The sequence below is a fragment of the Salmo salar genome, chromosome ssa16, assembly GCF_905237065.1.
Source record: "Salmo salar chromosome ssa16, Ssal_v3.1, whole genome shotgun sequence".
Lineage (NCBI taxonomy): Eukaryota > Metazoa > Chordata > Actinopteri > Salmoniformes > Salmonidae > Salmo > Salmo salar.
Genome location: NC_059457.1, coordinates 44,899,556 through 44,914,134, shown reverse-complemented (window position 1 = coordinate 44,914,134; position 14,579 = coordinate 44,899,556). Strand labels below are relative to the sequence as shown.

Genomic DNA, 14,579 nt, shown 5'->3' with positions numbered 1-14,579 from the left:
GTCAGTTAATCATGAACATTTCAAGAACTTTGAAAGTTTCTTGAAGTGCGATCAAGCTTTATGATGAAACTGGCTCTCATGAGGACCACCACTGGAAAGGAAGACCCAGAGTTACCTTTGCTGCAGTGGATAAGTTCATTAGAGTTACCAACCTCAGAAATTTCAGCCCAAATAAATGCTTCAAGTAACAGACACATCTCATCATCAACTGTTCAGAGGAGACTGTGTGAATCAGGACTCCATGTTCGAATTGCTGCAAAGAAACCACTACTAAAGGACACCAATAAGAAGATACTTGCTGGGGCCAAGAAACATGAGAAATGGACATTTAGACGAGTGGAAATCTATCCTTTGGTCCGATGAGTCCAAATGTAAGATTTTTAGTTCCAACCGCTGTGTCTTTGTGAGACACAGAGTAGGTGAACAGATGATCTCCACATGTATGGTTCCCACCGTGAAGCATGGAGGAGGAGGTGTTATGGTGTGGGGGTGCTTTGCTTGTGACAGTGTCGGGATTTATTTAGAATTCAAGGCACACTTAACCAGCATGGCTACAGTACCACAGCATTCTGCAGCGATACGCCATCCCATCTGGTTTGCGCTTAGTGGGACTATCATTTGTTTTTCAACAGGACAATAACCCAACACACCTCCATGCTGTGTAAGGGCTATTTGACCAAGAAGGAGAGTGATTGCGTGCTGCATCAGATGACCTGGCCTCCACAATCACCCGACCTCAACCTAATTGAGATGGTTTGGGATGAGTTGAACCACAGAGTGAACGAAAAGCAGCCAACAAGTGCTCAGCATATGTGGGAACTCCTTCAAGACTGTTGGAAAAGCATTCCAGGTGAAGCTGGTTGAGAGAATGCCAAGAGTGTGCAAAGCTGTCATCAAGGCAAAGAGTGGCTACTAGGAAAAATCGAAAATATATTTTGATTTGTTTAACACTTTTTTTGGTTACTACATGATTCCATATGTGTTATTTCATAGTTTTGATTCTACAATGTAGAACATAGTAAAAATAAAGAAAACCCCTTGAATGAGTAGGTGTGTTCAGACTTTTGACTGGTACCGTATGTGAAAGCGTATTGTGGCTACACAAGCTTTTAGTGCCAAGTGGCTTCAAACAGTTTTGTAAGAATTGTGCTTTGTATTCTTAAGTGAATTCTTTAATGAATGCAAGCATGTTGTATGTACCAGCTTGTATATTTTCTGTCATAACTAATGCCGGACCATTTTAAAACTGCAGCGGTCTTTTTTCTGCTAGGTTTAGCACTTTAGCTAGCTAGCCTACTCTGTGGTCAAGATACTTGTTAAAATGAGTTACGAAGCTGTACTTTATTGGGCTTGGGTTAGTAGGTGCAAAGGACATCACTGTAAAGGGATTAGAAATTGTAAAGCAATGAATTTGTGTCTACCAGGAAGCCTACACGTCCATTTTGACAGTTGGCAAAGATGCACTGGTATGGTTAATATTATGTACTACTTGTGAATGCGGTGACAGACTGACAGTGATATTGTGAGAATGCTACAATCCCTCGATCACCTGTACATTTTGAAGTCAGCCCTCATGTAGTCCAGAGCAGGTGATAACTGCATCAGGGTACAATCCCTTCTGAAGTGCATGTTATTGACTTTGCTTCTAGTTTCAGATCAAAACAAGAGTATTGGTATAACATTACATTCATGTTTCTTTAGCTGAAATGACCATTGTAGTGAGTGGCTGGAAATCTTACAGACTGCGGCTTCAGTGATAGTTCCTACTCCTAGTGTTTTCTTAAAAATGGAGTAAAGGTCACAAATTGTATAGTTTATAGACACACACTGTATGTTTGCTAAACAACAGCTCAAGCTGGCAGAATGGGGACAAAGGTTGCCATCAGATAAAGTGAATCCATTATTGCATATAACATGACACCACTGTTTTTCAAGCAAATTCAAAGACATTGTGTGTTTTGAGTGTGATGATCTTTGACCTTAGGAGGACTATGGACGGAAGCTGATACTGGCCGACAGGGACATGGTGGAACAGAAGGCTGATGAGCTCCTGAAAGAGTCTGAGGTCAGTGATGTGGAATATCTTGTGGTGGGAGATCCATTTGTGTAAGGGAGGCCATTGATTACTGGACTTGTTTTTTATGCTGGAAAAGTTGTTCATTAACCTATGTCATGACTACTATCATAGGCTAGTTTCAAAAGTTCTTGCAGTGAACAATGGCAGGCCCTGGCCTTAGCCAAACTATCTCACCACTGTTCCAATAGGATCAAGCCGACTTGGGGGAGATCTTAAAGAGCCTAGGATTGTTACACTATCGCCTCTGTCGCAGGAGAGCATGTCCCCACACTTCACTATACCAAGTCCCTCATGTATATGTCTCACAGGCGCCATCCTACTTCAGACACCAATGTAGTGAATAGCATCAGTGTAATGCATCTTGTGGTTCTTGAAATCATGTCTCCCTGGCAGTGGGCAGAACAAATCAGTAACACTTTACTTGAAGTGCTGTTCAAAATCATGACGCATCCTTAACAGTAGCTAAGTTTCCATCCAATTGGCGACAGATTTTCATGTGAATATTCTGTGGATGGAAACGTGCTTAGTGTCATAACCGCATCTTAAAATGTTTCATTTTTATATAAAAAGCTTATGTCAACTGGAATGACATGACTTATTGTATATGTGCCTATCAAACCTTATTATATATGTGCCTGTCATGACCTATATATTTACGCTAAGGAGAGATCTCCATCTGATCATTATAAATTCATGTTTACCTCAGGCTGACGTGGAGAAACACTTACACACGCCCAAACATATCGTCCCTTGTGGCTCAGTGGGTAGAGCATGGTGCTTGAAATGCCAGAGTTGTTGGTTTGATTCCCACTTGCTGTAAGTTGCTCTGGATAAAAGCATCTTCTAAATGACTGAAATGTACTTTTCCTGTTTACACTGCTCTAATGAAATTAATGTACTAACACTTCTTGACACACCGTGATTGACTATTGTGAGATGTTATATCACACATACTGTACACACATCACTCACCATCATAAGTTAGTAAGTATATACAGTAACCTCATTATAAACAGGTTAGAATCTGGTTGAAATAACATCATTACAAACTGGTTGAAATAAGTTGCTTTGATGAACACCACTGTTTTACCTCTAAACTTACAGTTGATGCTTGCCATCATTTAAGCAACATCGCATGCCACAAATATTTTAAATCTCATGACCTTGGTATGTTTCAGTCCGCAATGGCTATCAACTGCAGTTTCCATTTGCTTTCCATACAAATGGAAACGGAACTAATTGAAATTGCTACAAATCACTATCTCACAAAATCGTTTGGTATGACTGCGATGTTCAACGGAGCACCACACAATTAAGCAAAGTGTTTTTGCAGCTATTTTCCTCCAAAGCCAATGGGGAAATGTTCTATGAAAACTAGTAGGACAAAACTGGACCTAACTGCTGTGTAAACACAGCAAAGTCTCTGGAAAGATCCACTGATTCATTGTACTGCACTCCCATCTGCTAGAGCCACTTGAATGGTACTCAACGTCCTGGTGAAGATCAGCAGAATGTTTGTCTCTGCTCTTTTCCCCTCCAAAACCACTGACCAGGAGGAGGGGAGCGAGGGTTCAGTCAAATTCTCCACTTTCCATCATGGTCACGATTTGCTCCAAGGAATGTTGGGGTTTAATAAAGTTAATGACATCTAAAAACCAAGGATTCTGTTTGGGCCAAGTTTGGCTTTTGAAATAAATAAATCAAGCAGTCGAACAATAAGAGTCTCACTGCCCAAAGTACATCCAAAACCAACCTTACTGTAGCAAACAGCCAGTTGGTTTGGAATGGAAATAGAGCAGCAAAGTGAAATGGTAGACTTTTGCTTTGTTGTCAGGTTTCTAAGGCAGCATCAGGCCATGTTTTTAGTAACACTTGATGTTTATTTGGTTCTACCGCCACCACCCACAGCGACATGGTCCTGAGAGAAGTGAATGCTGGAATACAATGCAGGGTCATCCATAATGCCTCCATGAACGCAGCTGAATGCTGTGGCCTCCAGGTACGTCCACTCAAAGACATGTTGTAACCTAAAACTCACTACATCCCCACAAACATTGTCAAAATTTGTCAAAAGAGCCATCATATTACATCTGGTCTACTAAGCCCCTTCATCTTAACCATTCTGTAGCAACGTCCCATGAAAGCAATCAAAGAACATAAATGCCATTGGGAAAGAATATCCTTGCATAGTCTATGAACTGAGACGGCAGAGCAGCACCAATCCCGCTGAATGTCCAGGCCGGCCCAGGACATCCATAATGTAGCCCTGCATTGACCTGTCAGGGGAGCATTGTGAGCATGCGGGCCCAGCTATCCCACCCTGCCTCTGATGTGGGGGCTGCTAGCTTAGCACAGCTGTGTCTCTCTCCAGTACCTCACGGATTAGCGTCGCTAACGTCAGTGCTGGCAATTGCCAGGGTCTTCATTAGCGGGTAGTGGAGCGCATCAGACGCACTAATTGGAAGCGATCTGGCATCTCAAAGCCATTGCCAGTGAGCAATGACCGAATAGAAGGAGGCTTTGCTTTTCTAATGAAGTGCCCAATGCCCGTCGGATGGGTCAAGGTTTGGTGTGTTTTCCCTGCCTGTGGAACACGCACTGTTTCTACTGTGTTTCACCATCTCCCTCAGGGGAGGGTATACTATTCTATACTATATTTGCCTGTAGAATTGACCTTTCTGTTTTAAATGTATTCCCTGTGATACTACTAATAAGACATTTCAAAAATCACCAACTTGAGCTCAGATTACTTGGAATATGTGGGTGGAGAATTAGCATATTTTGTAAAACATTAGTGTAACAATTTGACATTGGTTTCAAATAAGAGGTAAATAGATGGCTAAAATTAGCTATTACAACTGCTCTCTAACTCAGCTTTTTAAATGGTAAGAAATATATGATGAAAATGCCAGTTTAATGTGTCTTATCAGACCGGCCCTATCAAACAGTGTTTTGTTCTTGCACTGCAGTGTTCTTGTGTTAGCTTATTGGGGAAAGGGGTGGGTTTGGTAGTGTCCTAGTGCATGTTTTGGGTCTGCGTGCTTGCATGTCTTTGCCATGTGATTTTTCACACACTGAAAAACAAAGTCAGTTAAAAAAAAACACACACACACACACACACACACACACACACACACACACACACACACACACACACACACACACACACACACACACACACACACACACACACACACACACACACACACACACACACACACACACACACACACACAATCGATAAGCTCACAGGAGCACTAAGACGCATTGATTCTCAGACAAGTGAACCAGAACCACAAACTCTTTATTTGAGAAACTGAACATTCTTGCCCACTGCTGTTGTACCCCATCAGAACGCAAAATATAAGCTTGTTTTACTCCAATGTTTGTAAACAATGTAAATGTAAACAAAAGCAGTATATTCTCAACATGGTTCAAAATATTGTCATGATATGGTCATCCATGGCTCTTTCTATGAATGTGAGTGGTTACCTTTCTCCAGGCCCATCCCTCAGCTTTTTACCAAACCAGAGGCAGGGTGGCTGCTTTGTTATTGTTTCAAATAAGGATTCTAGCTTTAAATCATGTTGTGTACATTTCTTTTGGACAGCTGTACAACTTTGGAGAGACAGTGTCCATTGTGTTCTGGACAGACACCTGGAGAGCGGAAAGATTCTATGATAAAATAAAGAAGAACAGGGACTTAGGGATGCACACACTATGCCTGATTGGTGAGTGCTACAATCTCTTTGAAGTTATCAATACAAACATCTAGATTTCCAAAGTGGAAAATCTGTACAGAGTAGTATGCATACACCACCCCGTTCATAGATCACGCCTACAGACAGTGAGTCAAGTGGCCATGGCTTGCTATATAAAGCAAGCAGACAGGCATCCAGTTACTGTTTGATTGAACGTTAGAATGGGCAGAACAAGTGACCTAAGAGACTTTGAGCATGGTATGATGGTTGGTGCCAGGCGCGCCGGATCCAGTATCGGCCGCCCTCCTGGGCATTTCACGCATGACACTGTCTAGGGTTTACCGAGAATGGTGCGACAAACTAAGAAATCCAGTCAGTGGCAGCCCTGTGGGTAAAAACAACTTGTTGATGAGAGAGGTCGAAGGAGGATGGCAAGAACTGTGCATGCTAACAGGGTGGCCACAAACAGACAAATAATGGCTCAATAAAACAGTGGAATGAAGAACGGCATCTCGGAACGCACAACTTGTCGATCCTTGTCAAGGATGAGCTATTTGCACGGACCCTACACACATTCACTAGACTATATATATACACACCATATGCACACTCAGTCATATATATATATATACATACACACACACACACACACCATTTACAGACTCATTAGACTATATACAGTTGAAGTCGGATGTTTACATACACCTTAGCCAAATACATTTAAACTCAGTTTTTCCACAATTCCTGACATTTAATCCTAGTAAAACTTCCCTGTTTTAGGTCAGTTAGGATCACCACTTTATTTTAATAATATGAAATGTCAGAATAATAGTAGAGAATTATTTCTTTCAGATTTTATTTCTTTCATCACATTCCCAGTGGGTCAGAAGTTTACATACACTCAATTAGTATTAGGTAGCATTGCCAATTTTCTATAGGATTGAGGTAAGGGCTTTGTGATGGCCACTCCAATACCTTGACTTTGTTGTCCTTAAGCCATTTCGCCACAACTTTGGAAGTATGCTTGGGGTCATTGTCCATTTGGAAGACCCATTAGCGACCAAGCTTTAATTTCCTGACTGATGTCTTGAGATGTTGCTTCAATATAGCCACATAATTTTCCTATCTCATGATACCATCTATTTTGTGAAGTGCACCAGTCCCTCCTGCAGCAAAGCACCCCCACAACATGATGCTGCCACCCCCGTGCTTCACGGTTGGGATGGTGTTCTTCGGCTTGCAAGCTTCCCCCTTTTTCCTCCAAACATAACGATGGTCATTATGGCCAAACAGTTATATTTCTGTTTCATCAGACCAGAGGACGTTTCTCCAAAAAGTACGATCTTTGTCCCCATGTGCAGTTGCAAACCATAGTCTGGCTTTTTTATGGTGGTTTTGGAGCAGTGGCTTCTCCTTGCTGAGTGGCCTTTCAGGTTATGTGGATATAGGACTCGTTTTACTGTGGATATAGATACTTTTGTACCTGTTTCCTCCAGCATCTTCACAAGGTCTTTTGCTGCTGTTCTGGGATTGACGGCAGCGTGGTCCCATGGTGTTTATACTTGCATACTATTGTTTGTACAGATGAACGTGGTACCTTCAGGCGTTTGGAAATTGCTCCCAAGGATGAATCAGACTTGTGGAGGTCTACAATTTTTTTTCCTGAGGTCTTGGCTGATTTCTTTTGATTTTCACGTGATGTCAAGCAAAGAGGCACTGAGTTTGAAGGTAGGCCTTGAAGGTAGGCCACCTCCAATTGACTCAAGTGATGTCAATTAGCCTATCAGAAGCTTCTAAAGCCATGACATAATTTCTGGAATTTTCCAAGCTGTTTAAAGGCACAGTCAACTTAGTGTATGTAAACTTCTGACCCACTGGAATTGTGATACAGTGAATTATAAGGGAAATAATCTGTCTGTAATCAAGTGTTGGAAAAATTACTTGTGTCATGCACAAAGTAGATGTCCTAACCGACTTGCCAAAACTATAGTTTGTAAACAAGAAATTTGTGGAGTGGTTGAAAAACGAGTTTTAATGACTCCAACCTAATCATTTCACGTTAAAGTCTACACCTGTTGTTTTCGGCGCAGGTAACAAATAAAGTTTGATTTGATATTTGATATTCTGTTATAATATCCACCCTGCACAGCCAGAAGAGGACTGGCCACCCCTCATAGCCTGGTTCCTCTCTAGGTTTCTTCCTAGGTTTTTGGCCTTTCTAGGGAGTTTTTCCTAGGGAGTTTTTCCTAGCCACCGTGCTTCTTTCACATGCTTTGCTTGCTGTTTGGGGTTTTAGGCTGGGTTTCTGTACAGCACTTTGAGAATATCAGCTGATGTACGAAGGGCTATATAAAAATAAATTTGATTTGATTTGATATTTTTGATTTTGTGTGTGTCATTCATTTCTACACACTTTCAACCTTGGGAGGCTGGGACTGAACAAAGCCCTCATATTATGACTGTATTTGGAACAGAAACAAACAGACCTTCCCCCTGTGTGCCATCCCTGGGTGCATATTAAACAGGCCTCAATCACAGTCACAATGGCGGACTGTTTGTTTCTGTAATGGGGAGGCGGCTATGAGGCAGATGGCCCGAAAGCTCATCATTTATATTTATTTGAGCGAGCGAAGTGCACACGGGAGAGCCCTATAATTTGAGGTAATGGATGCTGGTTGAAGCGGAGTCTGTTAGTTTAGGGTCACTCCCCTAAGTGTCCTATGTGTCCCCAGCTGTAGAAGGGTGTATGTGTGGGTTTGTATATATGCAAGCTCTCTGATGTTAACCACATTGACATTAACCCCATTATTCAATTGTGTAACTGGGGAAGCCTGGCATTAGCAAAGTCACCTACCCACCCCAAAAGGGTGAAGAAGCGCAGATAACAAAAGCAGAGGCATGCATTACTCTGATTGGGTCATCTATCATGATGACTCCCTCAGACAACATGTACTCCATAATTCTACATGACAAAGAGGGAATCTCCATCACTATAATGGAACTAGCAGGACCATTGTTGATGGTCTTTGTGTAAGCGTCAGTGAAATTTGATGTTTCATATTACTCAACAAAATGATATATGACTATTATGCTGGTGTGGTTTTGCATTCTCCAGAAGCATTTTCCTGAAAATGCAATGGTGCGAAGGTGACCAGAGAAGGCTGAAAGAGACAGATAATCAGATTGGCCTTGGGTCATTTGACAAGAGGTTGTTCATGGCCAGTTTAAGGGAAAAAACAAATGGTCCACATCTGTGGAATGGTTCTTCACCCCTTAGAGCCCCCCCCTTCCAGATATCAGAGTCAAAGAGCAGTCCATGGAGAACCTGATGAGGTACGTTTTTCTCCTTATCCCTCTCCTGTGCTGGGCTGTCTGTGAGTGAGTAGTCTGATTTATATCTGGTCAGTGTTTTCACCCAGCATGGCTCAAACGGAGCAGCTTTCAGGTTTATTGCAGACGTTCACTTAACATACGTACTGTATTGGCAGCTGGAGACGGGCCAGGCCAGTGAGTTATGAAACACTAGCTTGTTTGACTTGGACTCACAATCTGTTATTAATCCCCTGCATGTGTTATCAAAAAAGAAGTATGACTGCTCTCTTCACTTTGTAAATCAACTGTTTTGGACAACAGTTAATCTTATGTCACACTAATGCTTTTCATGTATCATATATCGGTTTCGTCAGGAAGGTTGTAAACTCCTTGTTCAGTCTATATTTCTCCCAGATTTACTGGTGCATATATATGTGCATATATACACACACACTACTGTTCAAAAGTTTGGGGTCACTTAGAAATGTAATTGTTTTTGAAAGAAAAGCAAATTTTTTTGTCAATAAATATAACATCAAATTGATCAGAAATACAGTGTAGACATTGTTAATGTTGTAAATGACTATTGCAGCTGGAAACGGCTGATCTTTAATGGAATATCTACATAGGCGTACAGAGGCCCATTATCAGCAACCATCACTCCTGTGTTCCAATGGCACGTTGTGTTAGCTAATCCAAGTTGATCATTTTAAAAGGCTAATTGATCATTAAAAAACCCTTTTGCAATTGTGTTAGCACAGCTGAAAACTTGTGCTGAATAAAGAAGCAATAAAATTGGCATTCTTAAGACTAGTTGAGTAGCGGGAGCATCAGCATTTGTTGGTTCGATAACAGGCTCAAAATGTCCAGAAACAAAGATCTTTCTTCTGAAACTTTTTAGTCTATTCTTGTTCTGAGCAATGAAGGCCATTCCCATGCGAGAAATTGCCAAGAAACAACGCTGTGTACTAATCCCTTCACAGAACAGTGCAAACTGGCTCTAACCCAGAATAGAGTGGGAAGCCCCGGTGCACAACTGAGCAAGAGGACAAGTACATTAGAGTGTCTAGTTTGAGAAACAGACGCCTACCTGCAAAACACCAGTCTCAACTGAAAAAGCGTGTGCAAGCAAGGAGGCCTACAAACCTGACTCAGTTACACCAGCTCTGTCAGGAGCAATGGGCCAAAATTCACCCAACTTATTGTGGGAAGCTTGTGGAAGGCTACCGAAACGTTTGACCCAAGTTAAACAATTTAAAGGCAAGGCTACCAAATACTAATTATGTAAACTTCTGACCCACTGGGAATGTGATGAAAGAAATAAAAGCTGAAAGAAATAATTCTCTCTACTTTTATGACATTTCACATTCTTAAAATAAAGTGGTGATCCTAACTGACCTAAGACAATTTTTACTAAATGTATAAGGTGTATGTAAACTTCCGACTTCAACTGTATATCGCTTTTCTTGTAGGCATTTTCTGACTGTAGGAGATTTACATGAGACTCCACTGTTTATTATAAACTGAACAAAAATATAAACGCAACATGCAACAATTTCTAAGATTTTACTGAGTTACAGTTCATATAACGAAATCAGTCAATTGAAATAAATTCATTAGGCCCTGATCTATGGATTTCACGACTCGGCAGGGGCGCAGCCATGGGTGGGCATAAGCCCACCCACTGGGGAGCCAGGCCCAGCCAATCAGAATTAGTTTTTCCCACATAAGGGCTTTATTACAGACAGAAATAATCCTCAGTTTTATCAGCTGTCTGGGTGACTAGTCTCAGACGATCCGGCAGGTGAAGAAGCCGGATGTGGATGTCCTGGGCTGGATTGGTTACATGTGGTCGACGGTTGTGAGGCCGGTTGGACGCACTGCCAAATTCTCTGAAACGACGGAGGCGGCTTATGGTGGAGAAATGAACATAAACATTTTTTGGCATCAGCTCTGGTGGACATTCCTGCAGTCAGCATGCCAATTGCATGCTCCTTTAAAACTTGCCATTTTTAGAGTGGTCTTTTATTGTCTCCAGCACAAAGTGCAGCTATGTAATTATCATGCGGTTTAATCAACTTCTTGATATGCCACACCTGGTAGGTGGATGGATTATTTTGGCAAAGGAGAAATGTTCCCTAACAGGGATGTAAACAAATTTGTGCACATAATTTGAGAGAAGCTTTTTGTGCTTATGGGAAATTACAGGTATCTTTAATTTCAGCTCATGAAACATGGGACCAACACTTTACATGTTGCGCTTATTTTTGTTCAGTATAGTTCTGATTCAGCACCAGAATGAAGCACTGGCAAAAAAAACCCAGCTAGATTTCAATGTGCTGAAATAAAATAGCGATGTTATGCCAGTATTGGGTGCTTGGCATAAGGCCGTGTCTTTATTGCTTACAAAGGGCTTGTCTTGTCTACACCTGTCAATTAGATGCAGCTTTTAAATTCCGAACAAGATGTCTCCTCCACAGCACTTGTAGCAGTGGAAGCTGCGGAGGGGAGGACGGCTCATAATTACGGCTGGAACAGAGAATGGAATGATAACAATCCGCTCCAGCCATTACCATGAGCCCGTACTCCCCAATTAAAGGTGCCACGACTTCCTGTGACTTGTAGGTCTGGTCAGTATGAACCCATTGGCCTGACATTACTCCAGACCTCCAGGGCTGCCATTTCATTGCTTTTCAAATGAAGATGTGGGCTTTTAATGTACACATAAAAGCAATACCACTGATTGTCCCTCTCCCTCCCTCTAGTCATCACTGAGAAGATATGCGTGGGTCTGGCCAGGGTGGGAGCTGAGGACCAGGTCATCCGCATGGGGACGCTCTGTCAGCTGGTGTCTTGTGACCTGGCGGCCCGCTACATTCCATGATCGTGACGGGTCACCTGCACACGCTGGAGGTAGACATGCTTTGTCTGTCAGACGTCACTGCAGGACCTCATGACAGACAGCTCAACGTACACCTAATGCGCACACCCCATCTCAAGATGGACTCTCAGGATCTCTGAAGGTTCTCCACAAAGACAGTCTGAGACAGTTACACCCAGGGCCATGTGTTGTATAGGCCTACCAACTCTTATCCATACCGTTGTTGACTTGACTCGCCTAACAGATGAATGACACAAATGCAGCAGTAGGGTCTGGGTGATGGGTCAACATCATGCCATAAAAGGAGAGCCAGTGATTACTTTAGGGCTATTGTACTCTGAATACTCCAATGTATCCCGTAGTTTAATCTCACTATGGCCTTGGAACAAGGGTCAACAAATTATCTTGACGCTCACTGGTCGTTGTCTGTAGTGTGTGTCATAAAATGTCATTAACCCGATTGAGGAAATGAAGAAAAAAGTCACGGAGGAACAACTGCTCAGTAACATCAGTGTCTTGGTAAAAAGTGAAGCTGTTCTGTAGTCTAGTATTGGAAAATGACAACACAGACTAAGGCAAATGCAATCAGTTATTTTAGGGCCAGTTACCCAGACCCAGATTAAGCCAATTCCTGGATTTTAAAACCCCTTTTTAATAGAGATTATCCAAAGAGAATGCTTTTAGGTGATCAAATTGTTACGAGTGTTTGCTACTTCCTATTGTTATTTTCTTAGGCAATCGGAGTTGCACAGCGCGACTACAAAAAAGACAACCTGGAATGCTAGCTACCTTTTTCTGGGTCTGTAAAACCAGCCTTAAGAGTGCGAGATTTGGTAAAGTAATTATTTACAGATAGGAAATCATGGATGACAAACAGAGCAATTTCCTTGTTTAAAGACATGCAGCACCTCTGTCAAACATGTAACAATTAACAGTGGAACTAAACAAATATTGAGATAGACAAGCTTAGCCAAACCTTTTCAAGGTGAAGTTTAAACTATTATCCCATGTCAACCTCCATTCCTGCAACACAAATAATGAGAGAATATAAAATGTGCAGTAAAATCATTTATTACATTGCAAAAGAAGATTGGAACTGGCCAACTGCAAACTTAATGAGGACAAAATCCTGGGTTTTAGGCTAACTTCATTTTGATCTGTTTCAACCACCCCCTATGACAAGGTGGTAAGCAGCTGTTCATGGTTCAAATAAAGCTGCTGTGTGCCGTCCAGGGAATTATGTCAAGCGTGGTCAAGAGGAATTCTTACTTTCCCTTAGGAAATATTACCCTGACAAGGATGTTCGATCAAAGATGGAACCAAAGAGTTGGAATAAGACCCATGTCGCCATCTGATTCCCTCCGGGTCTTGAAGGACATGATGATTCCAGTCGCACATACGTAAACGAATGGCTTCTCACATGAGGATATGACTGATTGTCCATTATTTGATTCAAAAGGCACTTAAGAAACCCAGAATGACAGTTGAATGGCTCAAGTGTGCAAAGTGCAACTAAATGGCCAAACGGAATATGCCCCCTAGTTAATTATGTGGGACTGGTATGATAGATGTACAAACGTTGATTATTGATGGATCTTACATGATTGCAGGGCTTAACACAAAACATCCATTGAAGTGTACTTAAACTCCTATCAGACAATAGTTTAATTAAAACCCCATCTCAATGGAAAAAAGGATCTAACCAAGACATACAGTATGGCCCGTGAGTTCTCAGACATTATTAAGACAAAGAAACGTCCTAAACAGTAGAATGGGTTGAAGTGTGTGTGTGGGTGTGCTGTGTCTGAAGCAAAGTTCTTGTTTTCCTCGCAGACGTCGCATAATTGGCAAGTTTTGGTTTCCATCGTTTTTTTGTTTCCCCCCAAAAGTCAGTGTACTTGTCCTATAGCTGCTTCCGTCTTGGTCCTTGGTTTGGGATGTAAACTTTGAGACCCAGAGAGATGTGGGGGGAACATGGTGGGGAGGAACCCCCACAGCAGCACAGAGGGCTTTGGTCCCAGGACTCCCGGGGACATAGAGAGGAACGAGTCCCCCTACATCGCTGCCACTTCAATCTGGACATACAGTTGCCGTATTCCAGCCTGTGGATAAGTACAATTGAGACAAACAGGCAAGCTTTGCATCAACATCCGTCACAGTGAAGATTTTTTCCTTTCATGTCTCTGACATTTGTGGTCCGTCATTACCTAGTACAGGTGTAATGTCATTCTAATGTTAATAACACAGTATAGTGGTCATTTGTGGTCCGTCATTACCTAGTACAGGTGTAATGTCATTCTAATGTTAATAACACAGTATAGTGGTCATTTGTGGTCCGTCATTACCTAGTACAGGTGTAATGTCATTCTAATGTTAATAACACAGTATAGTGGTCATTTGTGGCCCGTCATTACCTAGTACAGGTGTAATGTCATTCTAATGTTAATAACACAGTATAGTGGTCATGGCAGAGCTCTTAATACCCAGCTTGTCGAACTCTGCTGCTACATCTTTGTTTCACACCTTCCACCTGGACTTGAACAGACTGATCTGCCCATAAACCAAGGAGCAACTTCCTTTCGTCTGCTGAACAGTTGGCAGTTGTTTT

General features: G+C 41.9%; 1 protein-coding gene and 1 long non-coding RNA gene across 2 annotated transcripts in view; one reads left to right on the top strand and one right to left on the bottom strand.

Moving 5' to 3' along the window:
• Nucleotides 1-1,096: 1,096 nt before the first annotated feature.
• LOC123727840 (uncharacterized) lies at nucleotides 1,097-13,283 on the top strand. Its single transcript, XR_006759770.1, has 2 exons — nucleotides 1,097-2,065; nucleotides 11,856-13,283. It is a non-coding gene; the product is annotated as an uncharacterized lncRNA (long non-coding RNA).
• LOC100195443 (zinc transporter 7) overlaps nucleotides 13,027-14,579 on the bottom strand; it is a 39,838-nt gene continuing 38,285 nt past the window's right edge. Inside the window, exon 11 of the mRNA XM_014149426.2 lies at nucleotides 13,027-14,073. Coding sequence (XP_014004901.1) covers nucleotides 14,026-14,073 — 48 coding nt within the window. The 3' untranslated portion in view covers nucleotides 13,027-14,025. The remainder of the gene's footprint in view (nucleotides 14,074-14,579) is intronic.